General features: G+C 37.5%; 1 protein-coding gene across 3 annotated transcripts in view; it reads right to left on the bottom strand.

Annotated features, from left to right (window-relative positions):
* LOC146626696 (protocadherin-15-like) overlaps positions 1-18,580 on the bottom strand; it is a 200,125-nt gene that overhangs the window by 117,751 nt on the left and 63,794 nt on the right. For all 3 annotated transcript variants that reach the window (XM_085360748.1, XM_085360746.1, XM_085360747.1), the window contains exons 13-18: positions 15,525-15,674; positions 15,231-15,322; positions 14,619-14,720; positions 5,705-5,837; positions 5,427-5,506; positions 1,260-1,353 (exon numbers count right to left, since the gene is read on the bottom strand). In XM_085360748.1, the coding sequence (XP_085216874.1) occupies positions 1,260-1,353; positions 5,427-5,506; positions 5,705-5,837; positions 14,619-14,720; positions 15,231-15,322; positions 15,525-15,674 (651 nt within the window). The remainder of the gene's footprint in view (positions 1-1,259; positions 1,354-5,426; positions 5,507-5,704; positions 5,838-14,618; positions 14,721-15,230; positions 15,323-15,524; positions 15,675-18,580) is intronic.

Here is an 18,580-nt window from a genome sequence, read left to right as displayed (position 1 = left end):
GGTTTCTAGCACCCAAACATCACCAGTATGTGCAACTAATTGCCTGTGTTGATTAACTTACATTTAACCTCCTGAGACCCTAACTCTTCCACAGCATGCATTTTTAATTTCTCTTTGATATTTGAGCATATTGGGACCCGATGAATGTAAAAACAAAGAATTACCAGATTATTTTTTTACCTAATTTTTGTTTCTAAGAAAAATGAGGGCGACATATGAGGATATTCATTTTAAATTGTGATAGAACAGTAGCAGTATGTTGTTGTTGTTTTTTACCAGGCTATATGTATACAGTGCTTCTGCTGTAAAGACAGGTCAAAAAAAGCATAAATTATGATTCAGTAAAAACGACCTACTTTCTATGAAAAGTGTCGTGCGGAAGGTTCGCAATGCATTAAAATTTCAATCACCATACTTGAACTTGCAACATAGCAGTTCAAATTGAATCCCTCATGCTTCAGGCCTCCTGAGTGTGAAACCAAACTGATGGATAATCTTAAAAGTTGTCAGACAAAGCAAACATAAAACCTGCTAGAAGAGGAACTTAACAGCAAACAGTTAGCATTCTGTTGCCCTCTTTGGTTTCAAGCATATTTTAAGTTGGACTCTGTGTGCTCTTTGCATTCTGTTATGCATTTCAAATACTCACCATCATTGTAAATTGGCTTTCAGTAAGAAAGAAATGAAATGATATTACTGGGACTGTGTGCTTAGAAGGGCTTTTGGATGCCAATGTAACCGAAAAGCACAAAAGCGTTCCACCAACACCAAAACATCAAGTTCTTTGGATGGTGTTACTGAAGAGTATCAGTGTGAAAAAACATAGGCAGCGTGTGGACACACCATCGTAGTGTTTGAATCATACTAACAATGTGGTTTAACACACTTGGTATTTATAAAAAGCTATCGGCAGCCAGCTAAAACACATTATTCTGCCTTTCCTGGCATATAGGCCATTTTATTCTATTAACATTTTTTGAGCCTGCAGGCTCAATAAATGTAGACATTCATTTCTTTACAGTCAGTTGCTATAAATAGATTTTAGCTTTTTGTTATTATTACTGTGACTAAATGACAGGTAATTAAAACAATTCTAATAGCCCTCTTTCTCAGATAACACCACATCTGTTGTTTGTGGAGCTTCATTGTGAAGGATGGAGAATTCTCTCCTGGAGCTCCTCACTTCTCCTCTGGGGGTTTTGAGACAACTCGAGTAAAACAACAAGTAAATATCCATATGACACAGAAGAGTTTCTTACTCCTTCTGGGTGTCCGTCTGAGGCTGTCACCACCAGGGTGTAATAATCCAGAGTCTCCCTGTCCAGAGGTTTGTCCAGAACCAAATAGCCTGAACTGGAGAGAGAACAAAACACACAGAGTTCGTGTTAACCCTTCAGGCAAAAGAACAGGAAAAATAAAAAGATGATGAAAGACTGTGCAAACCATGGTGAAACTGCATACTGTAGTTTAGTAAGAAAAAAAAAAGAGTTAAAAAAAAAGTTTAAATTCAAAAAGTCTTGATTGACTTTTTACTTTAACCCTAGTGATATATATACATGTAACTGCATTAAAACTTTAACTCCCACAAGTGTATTTTTTCTGTGAATATGGGTATTTAAGTAATGCAGAGTGTGCCTCCTACTCACTTAACTGGTCAAGGGTGATGACTTGACCTGTTTTGTTATCATGAATTAACACAAAACTAGAAAGGTGAAAGACCAGCATCTTGAATTTTTATGTCTGAGTAAAAATGATCAGATCATCTGTTTCTGTGCAACTTGTCTGAATATTCTGATCAATCAAAACCAGGAAAATGTTTGATTTTAGCCTTGGTTTACTTTTTTTAAATTTTCCAGTAACGATTTAGATAATGACTGAAGTGTTTTTAATTTGAACCTCTTAAATGTGTTAGAAACCATCTGAACTGTCGTGTGTATCAGGATGTGTGCATGTGCTGATGCACGGGAAAAGTTGTGTGTCTGTGTGCGCAGAAGAGTTGCCCACAGAGAAAAAGATGTAGAGCTTTTTTTCTAATAAAAAGCAGTCCATGTTTAAATGTGTAGGTTCGCTCACACACAGTCTAGTTTTTTCATATGAACAACGCATTTTCTTCAGAAATCTCCAGTGTACATAAATTCCATAAAGACCTCGCATACACTTCAAACCTAAAGCCTAGATATGTTTTAAAATTTATTATTATTATCAGTAGTATCAGTAATAGTATTATTAAAAGTAAAAATAGGACGGCAACCTCCTTGCAACCAACTATTTGCCAGACTTTGAGCAACCCTCGATCTCTGGTTTAATGTGATTTTCTGTGTAGACAGCAACAGATTTGCAGTTTTCACCATTTTATCACAGTGAATCACTGCACCAAAGATGCTCTGAATATTGCAACTGCCAGCAAATGCTCTCAGATCTGGTCCCTGTCTTTGAAGCAACTATTTCAAAATGCATGGTTTCCAATCACTGTTTTCCTTGTGTACCTGCATTAGTTGGTGATTGTAAATTGGCCATAGGTTTGATGTCCAGGGTATACCCTGCCTCTTGAGGTAGGGCAAAAAGGCTCCAATCCCCAGTGAAAATGGATGGACAAATCCTAAAATATATATGTAGGAGTGCCTATATCCATCCACAGCTAAAGCACAGAGTGAAAATCAGACTTGTTCTTGATGATTCAGATTTACAAATGAGGCTTTATAAATCAGACAAAATGAACGCGTATGCACATTTCTGCTATACAGAGGGGTTTTTTCTTCATCTGGCTCCTGTTTGGTTATCCTCGTAAAGTGCACTTAAGCTGCACTCCTAAAACCACACAAAACAAATGAAAAGTTAAAAAAAAAATCACTCCCTCCCACGCCACCATATGTTATATGTTATATTATACTTGCACAGTGGAAAAAGAACAACTGGACGCTTCCTCCCATGGAGCCATAATAATGAAAACAGAGCGGAGACACTGAAATATCTGGCATTCATTGGAAGATTTTACCATGTCAGAAACAACCCACCAAATATCCCCAGAATGCAGAAATGAAGTCTTTGCTTAATTTTAATTTGTACTGTGAAAATCTTCTAAGCAATCAGCTCCTTTCCTCACACTTATTTTGTGATTTTAATTCCTCATGTCTCTCTTCCTGGTGATTTCTAATACTAACATTTTGCTCTTCATTTTCCCCTCCATGCCCTCTTCTCTTATCTTCTTTTCCAACCACTCATTCTCACCCCCCCCCCCCCCCCCCCCCAATCTGTATAATTCTGCACCAGCTGAGGTTGTTCTTTCACAATACAACCCTCCAGAAATTTAGACAGGATCTTACCCCCAGCTTCAGAAATGCATTTTTAATGAGAAATAAATGAATTAATACAACAAAAGCCATCAGAGTCTGCGTGTCTTTGAATGTGGTGAATGTGTGCTTGTGTGAGTGTATGTGTGTGTCTTTGCAAGAGCCGTGGTGACGTCCAAGACCTGCATGACCAATTTTTATAAGGAAGCATATTCCCTCATTACATTACTGATTACGAGCAAATTGATTCGTATACAGTTTTATGAATTTGGGTTAATCGGAATACAGACCCACCCACTCCATGACATGCTGGTCAGTCACAGGAGCACGTTCAGTGAGAGACTGAGATTACCGAAAAGCACCACTGAACGACACAGGAAATCATTCCTGCCTGTGGCCATCTCCCTGTACAACGCATCCACTTAACACACTGTTTGCTGCTACAACTACACGTTTCTTTTCCAACTATTTATTTATGAGTGACTTATGTATGTATGTATGTATATATTGTACTATTCTTAGTTAGCGTATTGTCTGTCTTGTCTTAATGTTGGTTTAAAATGGAGCACTGTAACAAAAAATAATTTCCCCCAGGGATCAATAAAGTATTCTGATTCTGATTCTGATTCTGAGACAAATTCTCAGAGATAGAGATTAGAGTTATATTTAATTAATTTTTTGTTTTAATTCAAAGTTTGCATTAATTAATGTGAAAGTTATAAGCATCAAGGAATATTCCATGAGGCACGGAGTTTAAATAATCTGTTTGTACATGCATTATGTTTTTATATTGGCTGTGTACACTGTGATCTGATGGAATTGACACACAGCCAAGGCCTTTCTGTTCTGGGAATTTAATGCCTCGTTTTCACATTTAGGGCAAAGGGGCAAAAAAGAAAAATAAAATATGTCAGAGTAGTGTGAGGAGGGGAAAAGCTTCTTTTAATTTCAAAAAGTCAAGTCAGTTTATATATGTAGAGCATTTGTGGTGCAGATGTTCAGATGTTGAGTAACGTGGTTTAAAGAAACGCTTGGAGCTGAGTTAGAGTTTTGTGAGTGGATCATATTGCCAGCTGTTGATTAGCTTACAAGCATTTCACTTTTAAAAGAAGTTACAAGGGAAACAATAAATTTTTACTGTGGTACTGTAAATCTGCACTGCTGCTGATTATCTAGACACACCTGTTCAACAAAGGCTTCTGCTTGAGTATCAAAACACCACATGGACAAGCCACAACTGCAGTGTACAGAAATAGAACAGGTAGTATGTGGTTACCTGTCCCAGAAAAACTCTTAAAATGAACAAATATACATTTTATATGAATACATTGGTAGAAATTTGGACTGCATTTGAATATTGGGGCCATGTTTCCCCTCTAATGGATATTATGATTACAGCCTTGATTCACATTTATTTTCTTTGTTTACTTAACTTAAAGTCTTGATGTAAAGAAATAGGTCAAGAAAATCTCGATGATGTGGGTTTTGTATTTACTTCTACGTTACATTCAAAATGTCAAACAAGGTGTGTTAGAAATGTGACCACTAACCATGTTATGTTGACTAGTCAGTAATACTGGTTGTGTGACATTCATAAGATCAAGTGACCCAATCACAGAGGCCGAGAGGCTGGTCTGTGACCATCTGGCAACCACTTTTCACTAGGGAAAATGTGCATTTTCCAACCAGTTAGAAACATTTTCTTGAGATTGCAATGTTACACTTTTTCAAGTTGTACTGCTATTGGTCTCTGAGTTAGTGTTTGTAAAAAAAACAAGAATAACTATATGTAATGTACTAGCAACCAAATCCATTGCGAGAACAACTGCTAAAGGTTAAGGGAACAGACGTTTGACCCTAGGAACCAGTTCTTGTATCAAATCTAGTCAAACAGTGACCATGTGCACGACATCTCCTGAGAAACCTCAATAGTGTGTCTATCGATACAGCTATCATGCACCTACATGCAATACTGACAGCACACTTTGTCACATAATATGACATTTTTGAACATTTATTTTATAATATGCATTCAAATGTTGTCAAAATTAACTTCAGTCAAAGCTAGAACTTTTATTTCTACATAGAGAGTAAAGACCTGAACCCATGCTGAACTGGAATTGTGGGCCTACTTACTTTTGTTGTAGTGCAAAATGTCCCTGGATGTCTCCGCTTTGGATTTTGTAGGTTATGGGGTCCCTCTCCCGATCCACTGCCTTAAAAGTAAACAGAGAGAGGCACAAACATAAACATATATGCTTTCTCATTTTAGGTACCGGTATGTAATATACATCAGTCAGTTCTAGTACTTTGGAAAGCACTAATGCACCATGGCATCTGAATGTAAATTAAACACTATCCTAAAAGCCCAATAAGTACTGTGACTGTGTAATAGTTGGTATGACAGCATGTACCTGCAGATTAAGAAGTGTAGCCCCAGTCCTCATAGCTTCACTGATCTCCAAGTTGTATTGTTGCCGCGGAAAACGAGGAGGGCTCTGGTTGTTTGGTGGCAAAACTTCAATGTAGACCGTAGTAATGGATGACCTAAAGGGAGAAAGAGATAAAGAGAGGGTGAAAAGGCAAAGAAAAGAAAGGGGGTTAGGCGACTAAGACAGACAGCGAGTGTGAAGAGAAGCATCCTATAACGGGAAAAGAAATAGCAGAGGAATGTTAGGAGGGAAAGCTAGAGGATACTAAGGGGAAAGCAGTGTCAGGGAAGGTGAATGGCCCATTATTTAAGTTAAGAGTGGCTGGCCAGTGTTTGTTTCTTTGCACTTCATGCCGAGTTTGATCAATAAGAGCATGAAGTCAACAGTGTAAGTGACAAAGAAACTGGATAGTACTTTAATACAAGGTCTCTAATGCAGTGTTTGAGGTTTCTATTGCGACTTGTTCAAACCCGAGTGAATGTTTCAATGATTCATTTATAAAGAACATGGGTGATGTTACATTAGGAGAAAAGACTTCTTTAATTATAATAAAAGTATTTCTACACTACGCACGCACGCACGCACGCACGCACGCACACACACACACACACACACACAGAGTTACACAGTGTTCACTGTAGAGGCTGTTTTGTACAATTCTTTATTGTGCCCTTTATTATCAAGTATTATAAAGTATAATATGCTGTGCAGAAGTTTGTCCTTCAGGTATTTTAACCTCTCCTTTAGCTTTAGTCTGCAAGGCTTTCAATGCATATAAACTACTAGCAAATTTACAAAGGCCAAAAAGTGAGTTCTTCTATCCAACAGTTGCAGAATGCATGACTTGTAGGCTTTTGCTCTGGTACTTATTTGTCTCAGTATGTAATACAATAGCATATTGCCTAATTGCTAGTTTGGCACACCTTCAAACAAATCATGAGTAGCTGCTTCAGTTAAATCCAAATATAGCCAGCTGCCTAACATGCTGCTGTTTTTTCCTAACTAGTGCTGCTATGGCTAACGCTAATTCTGAAATGTGCTATGAGAAAAGTACACCAGATGTTCTTCAACAGAGACCAAGTAGCAACGTCCCCCAAGCAACAGATGGATTCATGTATACTTGGTGCTAGCATCAGTTTAGTGTGGCTAACATTGGCATTTGTTTATTTCTTTCTCCCTGTAGCATGATGTTATAAAAGAAGCAGCCTATTAGGACTAATGTAAATCAGCTATTACATGCATGTTGGCTATAGCTACATGAAAATTTTTATTTCTGGCAGTGCTGATAGACACAACTTCCAGGGTAGAATGCAGAAATGCCTAAAAACCAGCTTTCCACCTGAAGGCTACCAAATGGTGATAGCTATGGTTGTCCTGCAGAAGTCTATCTTCCTGTCTTGACCTCTTTAAACATTTTCCAGTTGATTTTATGGGCTGAGTTACTCATTTTTGTTCATACTGAATAAAAAGATTTACTCTGTTTTGTAAATCTTGTAAAATGTCACAAAATCACAAGTCATTAGTTAATGAGACTCATTCTTCTTGGTCACATCTGTTTCTTTGGCAACTTAGAAGGCAACGGTTGAAATGCTAAACTGGAGGTGTTTTAAAATGAGACTTCAGAAACTAATAGGTGATGTCACAGTAGCTAAAACCATGTATTGACCAGCTGCTTTCTAGCATGCTTGGATCTGATTGGTGACCAGCTCGTCCACTTCACAGTCTGTTTCATGCATGCAAAACATGCAAACAGCAACATAGGCAAAGACACAGACTTTACCTATGAAGACACAGAGTTCACCAAAGTAAACCATGTCTGTAAAAGCACTTAAATTTAGCTAAACATGGGTATTTTAATGAAGCTACCAAAGGGAAAGTGGCTATAGCTAAAGTGTATGCAGAACTCACTTTAACCAACCACAAGCCAAATACAGCAAAGATAAGGTGGGTGTGCAGCAATTTTTACTTAATTATTTGGAGCTCTTTCCACCACCAAACCACTTAATTTTCAGTTTGAGAGAAAATCCTGTAATTTTTCTCAGTTTGAAGAAAATGATAATGTTTGATAATTTTTGCATGAAAATACCACTATTCCACTGAAAGTAATAATAATAATAATAATAATTTTAAGTTTGTTTATTCATGCCGTCAGTTAATGCTCTTAGAAAGAAAACCAAAATAGGTGAAAATTTATATCAGCAAAAACTCGGAATTCAAAACCAGGCACGAAAATTGCAGTCTTTGCATCCCTAATGTAAACCAATTCAATTAAACCTAACTAAACTTCAACTAACCCTGCATTAAAAGACATAAAACTATAATATAAGAATCTATATCATTCTACATACCAAAAAAAGCAGATGGAAATGAATTCAATTAAGCCACACATTCAGTAAACAGTATTAAATAAACTAAATGTGGAAATGTGATTAAAATGGATGATGAAATTATAATGCCTGAATAATGTTTTTAAAAGCAAAAATAGAAAAATTTCCCAGAAACAAGTCTAAGAAATGAAAAATGGTGATAAAATGAAGATTTAAGGTCTGACAGCTTTATTTTGTAAAATGTAGTCACACTTTTTTTTTTGCTTAATCAGCATAACACTTATTCCAAATGAACATGTCACTGTAATGACCTAAAATTGACTGCTTATTTATGGCATTATAAACAGCCTGTTGTATTCTTTTGGTATTTCAGTACTCACTGGGATGTGCTACACGATTATAGATAATTTAGTTGATTTTGCAGTGATTCTTAACATATTCAGATCCACAAGAGCTTAGGGAGACTATAGTAATGACTGCAGTGCAGGGACAAAATTCCTTTCTTCTTATATATTACCCATCACCCATAAAATAACAATGTGAGATGTACTTTACTGTTTTATTTGTATCGTTTTTTCATGGTTTCATTAGAAATTAGTTTACTGTATGTCCAGATTTGCTGAAGACGAATGTAAAGTAGTAGGTGGTTTAAACACTTGCATGAAGCACGATAATGTTTAAACAAGGTGTTATAAGTTTTAGTACATCGACAGCCATCTAATGCAAATAATCAAAGCATTTTATTGCAAACACAGGTCCCAAAACTCATTATATAAAATCACCACGGCTATTTGAAGTCCATTTAAGAATGGATAGTTTTCATCTGCACTGCGTGAGCTAGCACTGACCAAACCATCAGTGCATCAGTAAGCTTTGCGCATTTTATTTTATTAGAATTAATTTCTTATTAGTGTTGTGGCCCACAGCGGCAGACGGAAGATTGTTTGGATTAAATTGCAAAAACAAGTGCCACCACTCTCATAAATTACAGTCTTAAATACTAACCCTACATTAACAGGTTTGAAAAGCTTTATTACACCCATTTCCTGCTTTTAACATCAAGCTCGACCGATCATGAATTTAAGAGAAAAAGAAACTGCAGGGATTTAGCTTGTGTTTCTACTTGGTGAGAGTGCTGAGTTTCAGCAAGGGGAGAAGCGAGAGATTAACTCCACTCAAACTGGATCATCGATTGAAAACGCCAAAGAAACCCGGGTCTAAACAATAGCCCACAAAATCTGTTTACACTCACAACTATAAATAAATAAAGAACTACATGAAGGCTGGAAAATGTAAGCCACCAGAGAGACTGAGAGCCAGCATTTTATTAGCACAATTCAGGCATTATTGATGAAAACCGATTGACTGCAGATGATTCAGACATGGTTTATACTGTAACTGAGACTTATTTCGCCTTCAAGTTTGACATCCTAGAATCCGGTCACAGATATGGTTGTATATGAATGCTTCTCCTTGCAGGCACACAAACACAAAACCACAATCTGTTCTTTTAATCACCTACCTTATGTTCTTTGACACAAATTAAAAGAGAAGGCAGATGCTTAATCTCGAGAACAATGGTCGGCACACAAATTTATAAGCAACTGACCTCGCTTCAGCTTCGAGTCACCATTCAGATCGATGGGAAACACAAATAACCTGTTTAGACTTTTAAAGTTTGGTTGTCCAACAAATCATTATTCAATTAAGTGTCAAGCTATATATTTAATGTTTTTGGCATTAAATGGCAGTTCTAAGCAAAAACCCATGGACTCCTGTTTAACATTTAGGCTACCCTCAACACATTTGTTCACAAGTATGATCAAATTAGCATCAGGTTCCTGTAGACAATGTAGAATGGACTGACTACTTGTTATTTTCAATGCAAGCCAGCAATACAAACCACAAACCTCTCCCTAACCCTTTCCACTGCTCAATGAGAATGTGTGGCACATGAAATGTAATTAAGACTCAAAGTTTTCCAAAGCTTCAATACCCAATGCATTCATGTTTGCACCTATACAGTACCATGATGATGAATTTCAGATCATCAAACTAATTTCAATATTAGAAAAAGACAACCTGAGTAAATACAAAATGTCGTTTTTAAATCATTTTATTTATAAATAGTGACAAATTATGGAAACCTACCTGACCCTTTGTAAAAAAGTAACCCCAAGCTGATAAACAGCTGATAAACAAAGTCATTGACATCTATCATTCTAGAAGGGGATAACCCAAAGGCGTGCCATTATCTACAAATGGAGAAAACTTGGAACAGTGATGAACCTACCTTAAAAATTCCCTCAAATCACATTAACAACCCACTCCTGAGGTCACAAAAGACCCCAGAATGATATCTACAGAACAAACAGGCTGCTTTGCAGATTCAGGCCCTGGATAACTTGTAATTGATGGAATTGTGAATTCTGCTCTCAAAAATTGAAAGTTTTTGGAGTGCCCTAGTCAATGCCCAGACTTAAATCAGATTGAGATGCTGACCTTAAACAGGCCTTTCATGAAAATCATCCAATGTGGTTGAATTAAAATATTTCGGCAAAGAAGACTGGGCTACAATTCCTGTGATCCAGTGATCCACTCATTAGCAGTTATTGCATATGGCTTGATTGTAGTTCCAGTTATTAGGTTAGGCAGGTTTGGATAATCTTTTTTTTTTAATTAATAAAGTGCATTTCATATTTTCTCTGGTTATCTTTGTCTAACATGAAAATTGTTTGATGATCTGAAACTGACGATCTTCTTGGTGTATGTCCTAGTATAGTATTAATCTTGACATAAACAGGTAAACTCCAGGGCTGGAAAACCTTGAAGCAGAAGTGTCAAAAACTCTTGTTTCTTAAAGCTGTCTTCAAACGTCTCCATAGAAAAGTTAAGAGCATTAAAAAACATTGCAGCCTGGTAGATATAGTCTTGACCTCCCTTTTCATGCTAACTGCATGGGGCTGAATTTTTAAATGCTTACCTGACTGAATTGCTAAAAGCCAAGGATAATCTTTGACTAAAAGGCAATTAATACTGGTGGTTATAGCTGTTGGCTTTTTTCACCTCAGCTAATTAAAATTACTGAACTGGACCTTTTGATTGTGTATATGGCGTTGGTGCCTTTTGATGCGAATTAATTTATCAGCTAAATGTAAAAAAACCGCATACACATCACATTCAAAGGTCTCTGCTTCAGTTTCAGTGAGTGAATTTTTAGTATTCTTTTTTTCATCTTACTTAGCACTAATTAGCAAATATTGATGTCTGGGTGATGCACACAGTCAATGCACCTTGTTAACTAAGCTTGCTAGCTGTAGTTGATAAGTCACATCACTTGTGCTCCCTTTCATAATTCACTACATGACACGTAAGGTACAGTAAAAATGATCTCTTTTTTGCAAATTCACTTTTTATCTAACATCTTCATCTGTGTTATCTTCTCTCTCTCTTGTGGTGATTTATTTCATTATTAAAAGTTCCAGACGCCTAACGCGATACTTTAAAAAATGCTCTCTTTTGTTTTTGTTAGCTGCCATCATAATGAGGACACAGCTCATTCTGAGTCCAGATTTATAGTTTTAACAAATCTGTAGCACAGAGAGATATTGATTTGTCAGGTTACATTTTCAGCTGAGATAAACGGGGGTCTGGGGAAATTTGGGGACAATCTCCATGCCAATCACTGGAACCACCTCAATCTGCAGAAGTTCACATTCTATATTGATTTGGCAGCTTCATGGCTAGAAGGATAAAAAAGGATTCTAGTTTTGGAATGACTGAGAAATATTGCTCCAGAAAAGCAATGTGGCATGCAAGCCATACATTATTCTTGCTCTACACATTAGATACTATCAGTCTTGCTCAATTAATGTATTAGAGTTGGTAGGTTGATTCAGAGTAAATGTGAGGGCAGTAAGCAGGTCAGAAAATGCAAAAAACTTTAATGCTTTATAAAGTACCTGAACTTTGGAAGCTTGAGATGAAAGGCATTGCACGTTTTATTTTTTACATTATTTACATTTACATTAGCTTCCCAAAATGCAATCAGAAATGTAACTACTGTTTGACGTTAATAGTAAAACACAAAGCACAAGGGCACAACAGTGTCTGATATCCAGAGGTAACCCATATGGTCTGGATATTTCTGATGTTTCTGTCTGGTAAATTTAACATTGTGAAAGTGTTATGGCAGTAACCTCTATGATTTATTGTCTAAGTAAAAATTAAGTTACTTCATCCAATCAGCGCAATTTCTCCAATGCATAGCAACCAAAATCACAAAACGGCCAACTGCAATTTAGGAAATGTATTCTTAAATAATTTCTTTACGCTAAAACCAAGCAAAGGTTGCGTTACAATTATGTAACATGTCTGTGACAGGTCAGGCTAATAAGACGCGAGCTAAAGTTAATTTCTTGCTTCCAACTGTTTTGGAAGTCTTTCTTCAGAGTTTATTAGATACTGTACCTTCAGTATGAGACACATGTATTTAAACATGTGGCACAATACATTTTTTGCCATTTATATGAAATTTATCAATTGATCTGTCTGTGATGCAGGTTTCCCATAGTCACAGTTGAAATCTTCAGTTAAAAATTCGCAAGCTAAAGTTTAATATTTGCATTTGAGTGTTCATTTCCCAAACTACATGTACAATATTACCTCTAATCAAAATGTCAACTATCAAAATACATTATTTATTTATTAATGAAGCTCTTACCTTATACATCATAAGTGAGCTGAGCTGCACTGTATTCTCAAATCTTGCACAAGCACCAGCACATACGTTTGCATACATAATAGTGCATGAGCACAGTGCGTTATTCTGTCAGAGCTGTGGGAATATCTGAATGAAATTTAGGTGCAGATACTTTATTTGGAGTGACACTACACTACTGATGCTGCACACTGCTGATACACAGACCTTACCATATGCAAAAACGTTCATTTTACACCTTCCAGCATTTTAACCACGTCTCAGGGGAGCTGATTGAATACAGGTGCATTTTTGTCAGGTTTCTAAAGAGAGCAGAAGTCTCCACCTGTGCCCACTGACAGTTCAAATTAAATGTCCAAGTATTCAATCACATCCTCAAATGTATTTTATAATCAGAAATTCAGATATATCTCCCACTGACCTGCTCATCTTACATCAATTTAAAAAGACTGACTTCCTGTTATAGCAGCCTGCCTAACAAGTGATAATCACCTGGGTATTGCCCTGTTCTTTTTCCTCAAGCGGTGTGTAAAGGAAAAAAAAAAAAAGAGTCTTGATTAAATGTTTCCCCATGTTTGCACCCAAGTGTTGCTTTTGTTCTGTGCTTCTCATTTGTAAAGCAGGGACTCGGCTTGTTTGTCCTTTCTACAAGGACACACAGTGTTAATTTGTCCTTTTGCTGCGCTATTCCCAAGTGCAGAATACAAAGAACAACACCCATCGAGTATCAGAAAGCTGTGTGGTGATGTAGATCAGCGAGTATGACTTTTGTTTTCATTGATGCCAATTACTCTGATGCTTTTGTGCAGTCTTCTTTATGGTGTTCCTCTATCTGATGATATACAACAAGACAAGAAAACAAACAAAAAAACAAAACTAAGTGGAACACAAAAAGAAGGATGACGTACATCAAAAAGTCTAAGCGTAACTGTTATACACAAAAGCTCATGGCTTGCTCCCAGTGAGTCTCTTTTGTTTCTTGCGTCAAGTTGCAGCATGGAGCGGCACAAAACACTCAAAAAAATCAAACTCTCCGAGAGTGCAGCTGCTACATCAATGTGTGTTCCAGTGGGTGAGTGGTTCAATGGTTGGATTTGCTTCTGTTCTCAAATATTGTACGGTAACTGCTTGAAACTAAAATTTCACATCTCTGCCAGACTATAGCTACGCAAATCAATACTTACAAAGAGTTTAAAATGTATTAGGAGCAGCTGCCTTTTCCATTTAATAAAGCTGGTTGGAGAACGGCAGGGAATTGTGATTTGCTTAAAGTTATGGTCCTTACTGATTCAATTAATGATGTAGAGATGCAGAGCAGGAAACAGGATAGAAGAAAATATTTAAAAAGCCGTGTTCCCAAGTCTGTCCGTACCCCTCGAAGGCAACAGACCATAGTGCACTACATTTGCTTTCTACCTCTCTCTGTGGTATTTCAGATGCCACGTATGTCAGTATTTGTTAAAATCGTTCCTTTTTGGAGTCAGAGACAGTATAATTTTCTCTCTGCTCTCAAGAAGAGGGTGTCTTGAGGCACCCTTTTATTCTGCATTGTTTCTTCCCCCCCCTCACGCTCACACTATCCATTTTCTTGTTTCAGACTCCTTTTCAGCTCTATTCCGATTTAAAACTATAATTTAAGATATATATATTTCTAAGAATGAAAACAACTTGTCTGAAAATGGCGAACAGAAAGAGTGACAGGAGAGGGGTAACAAAGTGGGAAGCGACAGACAGAGATGTGCCGTGTCTGACGATGAGTGTGGACGCTCCGGAAATCTGATGACCTTTTGAGTTTCATCACCAGACAGAAAGAAAATACCCGGCGAATCACAAAGTGAGAAACCCCTACCTTCGGTGGGGTTCAGGCCCGTTGTCCATGGCTTCTACGGTCAACGCATAGCTCTGCCCAACACTTAGCTGCACGCCTGGTGCCACAGTGATGATCCCACTGCTGTGGAAATAGTTACATTTATCTGATTATAAATACTTATCACACTTTCATAGTGGATTTTCTAACTTTACCTGAGCTATTCAAGAAAATCACCAACATAACTTCCATTATGCTATTATTTCTAACATGCATAGTTTGCAAAAGCCTGACAATTTAACTACTACATTTATTTGTATTCTCGATCCAATGTCTAAAGCACTTATACCAAGCAACATCTTAAGCAGGAGTTCTATCCACTGCAATGCTGTGTTGGTTTGCTGGCAACCTTAAGGCCACAATAAATCCCAAGTGACTCATTGTCATTGTTAGGCCTATACAATTTTTTTTATTTCCGCATAGATTGGTGCGGGCGAGCGGTTTCACCTTTTTAGAGCCTTTATGTTTAGCTGAGCGATTAATGGTTACTGCTAGAGATTTCACTCTTCAAAATTGCAACAAAATAGCAAAGAAGCATATTCCCTCAATGCTAAAAAGTAAATAAAACAAAAACAATGCCACTCATCAATTTACCTGTTGCCTATGACAAAGTGTCCTTGGTGACCAGCCAAAATCCGATACGTGATGAGACCGTTTTGACCTGCATCGGGGTCAAATGCTGACAGCTAGGAAAAGACGCATACACACACACACACACACACACACACACACACACACACACACACACACACACACACACACACACACAAATGTGATTCATGTCCAAACACTCACAACATGCTCCAAGAAAAGCTTTAACGAATCATGCTGCTAAAGCTGCCACAGACTAGATGTGTTATTAACCTGTATGCGTTCGACAGTGTGTACCTGTAACACGGCTTCTCCAGGCATCATGTCGATAAACAGGTTCACATTATAGGAAACGTTAGGAAAGGTTGGAGTGTTGTCATTAGCATCCAACACTGTTATGGCCACGGTAACTGCAGTGCTCTCCTGGACACCGTCTGATGCTACAAGCTGAGACAAAGGCAGAAAAAGAAACAGTTAACAAAGCAAAGAGCCAAAGTGTTCCTTCTTTTAAAAAAAAACACAGTCTTGATTTTGAGAGGCCTGCTGATGAGAAGGCGGGTGGACTATGCACTGAATCTGTGCTTGACATCTTGAGTTTCCTTAACTTTGTATTTCTCTTAAAAAAAATTAAGGTGTAGGATTCTTTTGATAACAAGAATAATAATAACGTTATTTTTAAATGACGTTACTTCATTAGTTTTATCTTGAAATACTGAGTTGGACCCCCTTTTTTGTCTTAAGTACAATTCATTGCACAGAATCACCAAGGTGTTGGAAATATTAAGCATAGACTTTGGTCATTGAGGTGATAGCATCACACGGTTGCTCCAGATCTTTGGGTTCCACCACAACCCAAAGGTGCTCTATTGCATTGAAAACGGGTGACTGTGGAGGGCACAGTGAACTCATTATCATGTTCAAGAAACCAGTTTGAAATCATCTGAGCTTTGTGACACAGAATATACGTTAAAAAATCGGTACACCGTGGTCATAGAAGGATGGACGTGATCAGCAACGAAACGCAGGTGTTTAAACTACGCTCAGTTGGTGCTATTGGGTCCAAAATTCTGCTGGGGAAAAAATATATATCTCCCACACTACTACACCACCCCCACCAGCGTGAACCGTTGATACAAGGCAGGATGGATCCATGCTGTTTATGCCATATACCCTAAGCCAAGTTGGATGAGTTGTAGCCTCAGTTTCCCTAAGTGTCCCTAACTGAAAGGAGTGACACCTGGAGTGGTCTTCTTCTGCTGTAGACACTGTGCTTCAAAATTTAGCATTCAACAGAAGTTTGCAAAATACTCAATTTTCATTTCTATTCTATTCCATTCGGATGCTGTCTGATTAGAAATATGCATTAACAAGCAAAGAGATGTACCCAATAAAGAGAGTGTAGTTACAAGATGCTTCACAGTATTTACCAAAAGAAGGGACATTAAAGAATTACAAAATCTGTGTACAGAAAGGAAAATAATGGAAACTGTGGAAACTCTTTAATCAGTGCTGGCTGTCTCTAATTTAACCTACACGCAAGAGTACTCCCGGTAACTATCGCCATTTATAATGCATACATTTATTTAAAAATGCATATAAATAAGAAATAGCATTAACAGTGAGAGTTATGCTTAGTCAACCTCGTATAAAGAAGACTGAAAGGATACTGTACAATAAAGGTGAAGCTGGCTGGCTTTTGCTTACTATCAAGTGAGCAGTAATGTTTTTCTGAAAGCAAACTGCTGAGCTCCTCTAAGTAGAGCCTGTTCTTTATTATTGTGTTTTGCAACATCAGTTTTTGTGGCTTCATAGGTACAAACACGAAAAAAGCTCAACTCGACATGAGAGAAATGTCGAAAACTGATTGTCGTTCAAGTCTTAGGAGCTCGATTAACTTAGATAAAATTAATCACGTTAAGTATGTTGTTTGTTTTTAAATCAACTTTAATGTCACAAGCATGTTTTTAGTCTCCCCTGTCCTTTAGTTCATGCTCTGAGATGTTCAAAGCATTCAAAAGTCAATTAAAGCGCTTCACATCCATGACAAATTTTGTTTATGACCGTGCCTGGTTTCATCTTTTTTTCCCCCAATGTCCCTCCACTCGCCCATAAATGAGTCAGTAGCAGAAAAATTCAAGCGAAAATGTGCATTTCAGCCATGTTTTAGAAATCATTCAAAGCGAATATCGGCAGGAAAGAAGTTTCTTCGCTGATACCAATCTTCTCCACAAGCTCATCTGCCAAGAAGCTGATTCACTCCTTCAAATGAAAATCACCCACCATTTCTCATATCTCTCTCTGCCTTGAGTTTAATTTCTCCTCCAAGGCTTCATGATGATTACTGTACACCTCTGCCTTTAAATCAATACACCAGGCCTTCTGCTTTTTCCATCTCTAACTCCCAAATTGCTGAATACACACTCAAGGACACATAGAGCCGCATACAGTCCCACACGTGCACACACACACACACAAACACACACTGCCAGAGTTACCAGCCTGAGCTTGTCAGATAACAGCTGCTGTGTGAAGTAACAATGCAGTACATCATATACTGAGATACATTTTGATACTCTGCTTGACATTGGGCAGCTTACATGCGCCCTACCAATGAAGACGCTGCTGGATTAGATTCCACAAAAACAAGGAGGGGAAAATGAAGAAAACGCACCAGGTAGACAGAAAAAATAGGGAAAGATGTGGACACAGAAGGACTGTAATCACTGTAATTAGTCTTGTTTGCTACATTCATTTCTACAGTAAGCAACAAAGGCATTAATTACTAGTGACAGTATAATAATTAATACTGTCATTTAAAACTCATTTTTTAGAAGCACTGTTAGGACAGAAAATCAAATCAACTTTTAAAAACATATGAAGGTTGAAGAAATTCCTTCCATGTTTGCCCTTTTCCTTCGCCTTCTCATGATTTTCTTACTTCAGGCCTCTCTATATGCCTCCCTCCACAGTCGGTGTGTTGTTTGTGTTCTCTGTAACCCTCTGCCCTCTTCTTTCTAATCTGCTTTTTTTGTGTGTGTGCTTCACCTGTACTCACATCCTCTGCATTTTCTCCACTCCTCACTTTATCTCGCTTCTCTCGCCTTACTGCTAAAATGGCTTAAATTCAGGCTCAAGCATAGGTTAAGAAACCCAAGCATATTTTTATTTTTCTGCGTATTCCTCTGGTGTCATTTTATTTCCATTTTTCACTTCTTTTCGTGAGATTTTTTTATTTGTTTTTCCCAAGATCCCTGCTTTTATCTGACTTTGAAGGGGAGTTATTCAAATGCATTCAGACACTTATCTATCGCTTTTCCCCTCACATGCAAACACTTTGTGTAGTGCACACAGAC

Source organism: Diplotaxodon limnothrissa, linkage group LG8, assembly GCF_057381915.1.
Source record: "Diplotaxodon limnothrissa isolate DT_005_m linkage group LG8, D_limnothrissa_male_GT1.1, whole genome shotgun sequence".
Taxonomy (NCBI): Eukaryota; Metazoa; Chordata; class Actinopteri; order Cichliformes; family Cichlidae; genus Diplotaxodon; species Diplotaxodon limnothrissa.
This window is presented reverse-complemented; position numbering and strand designations above follow the sequence as displayed.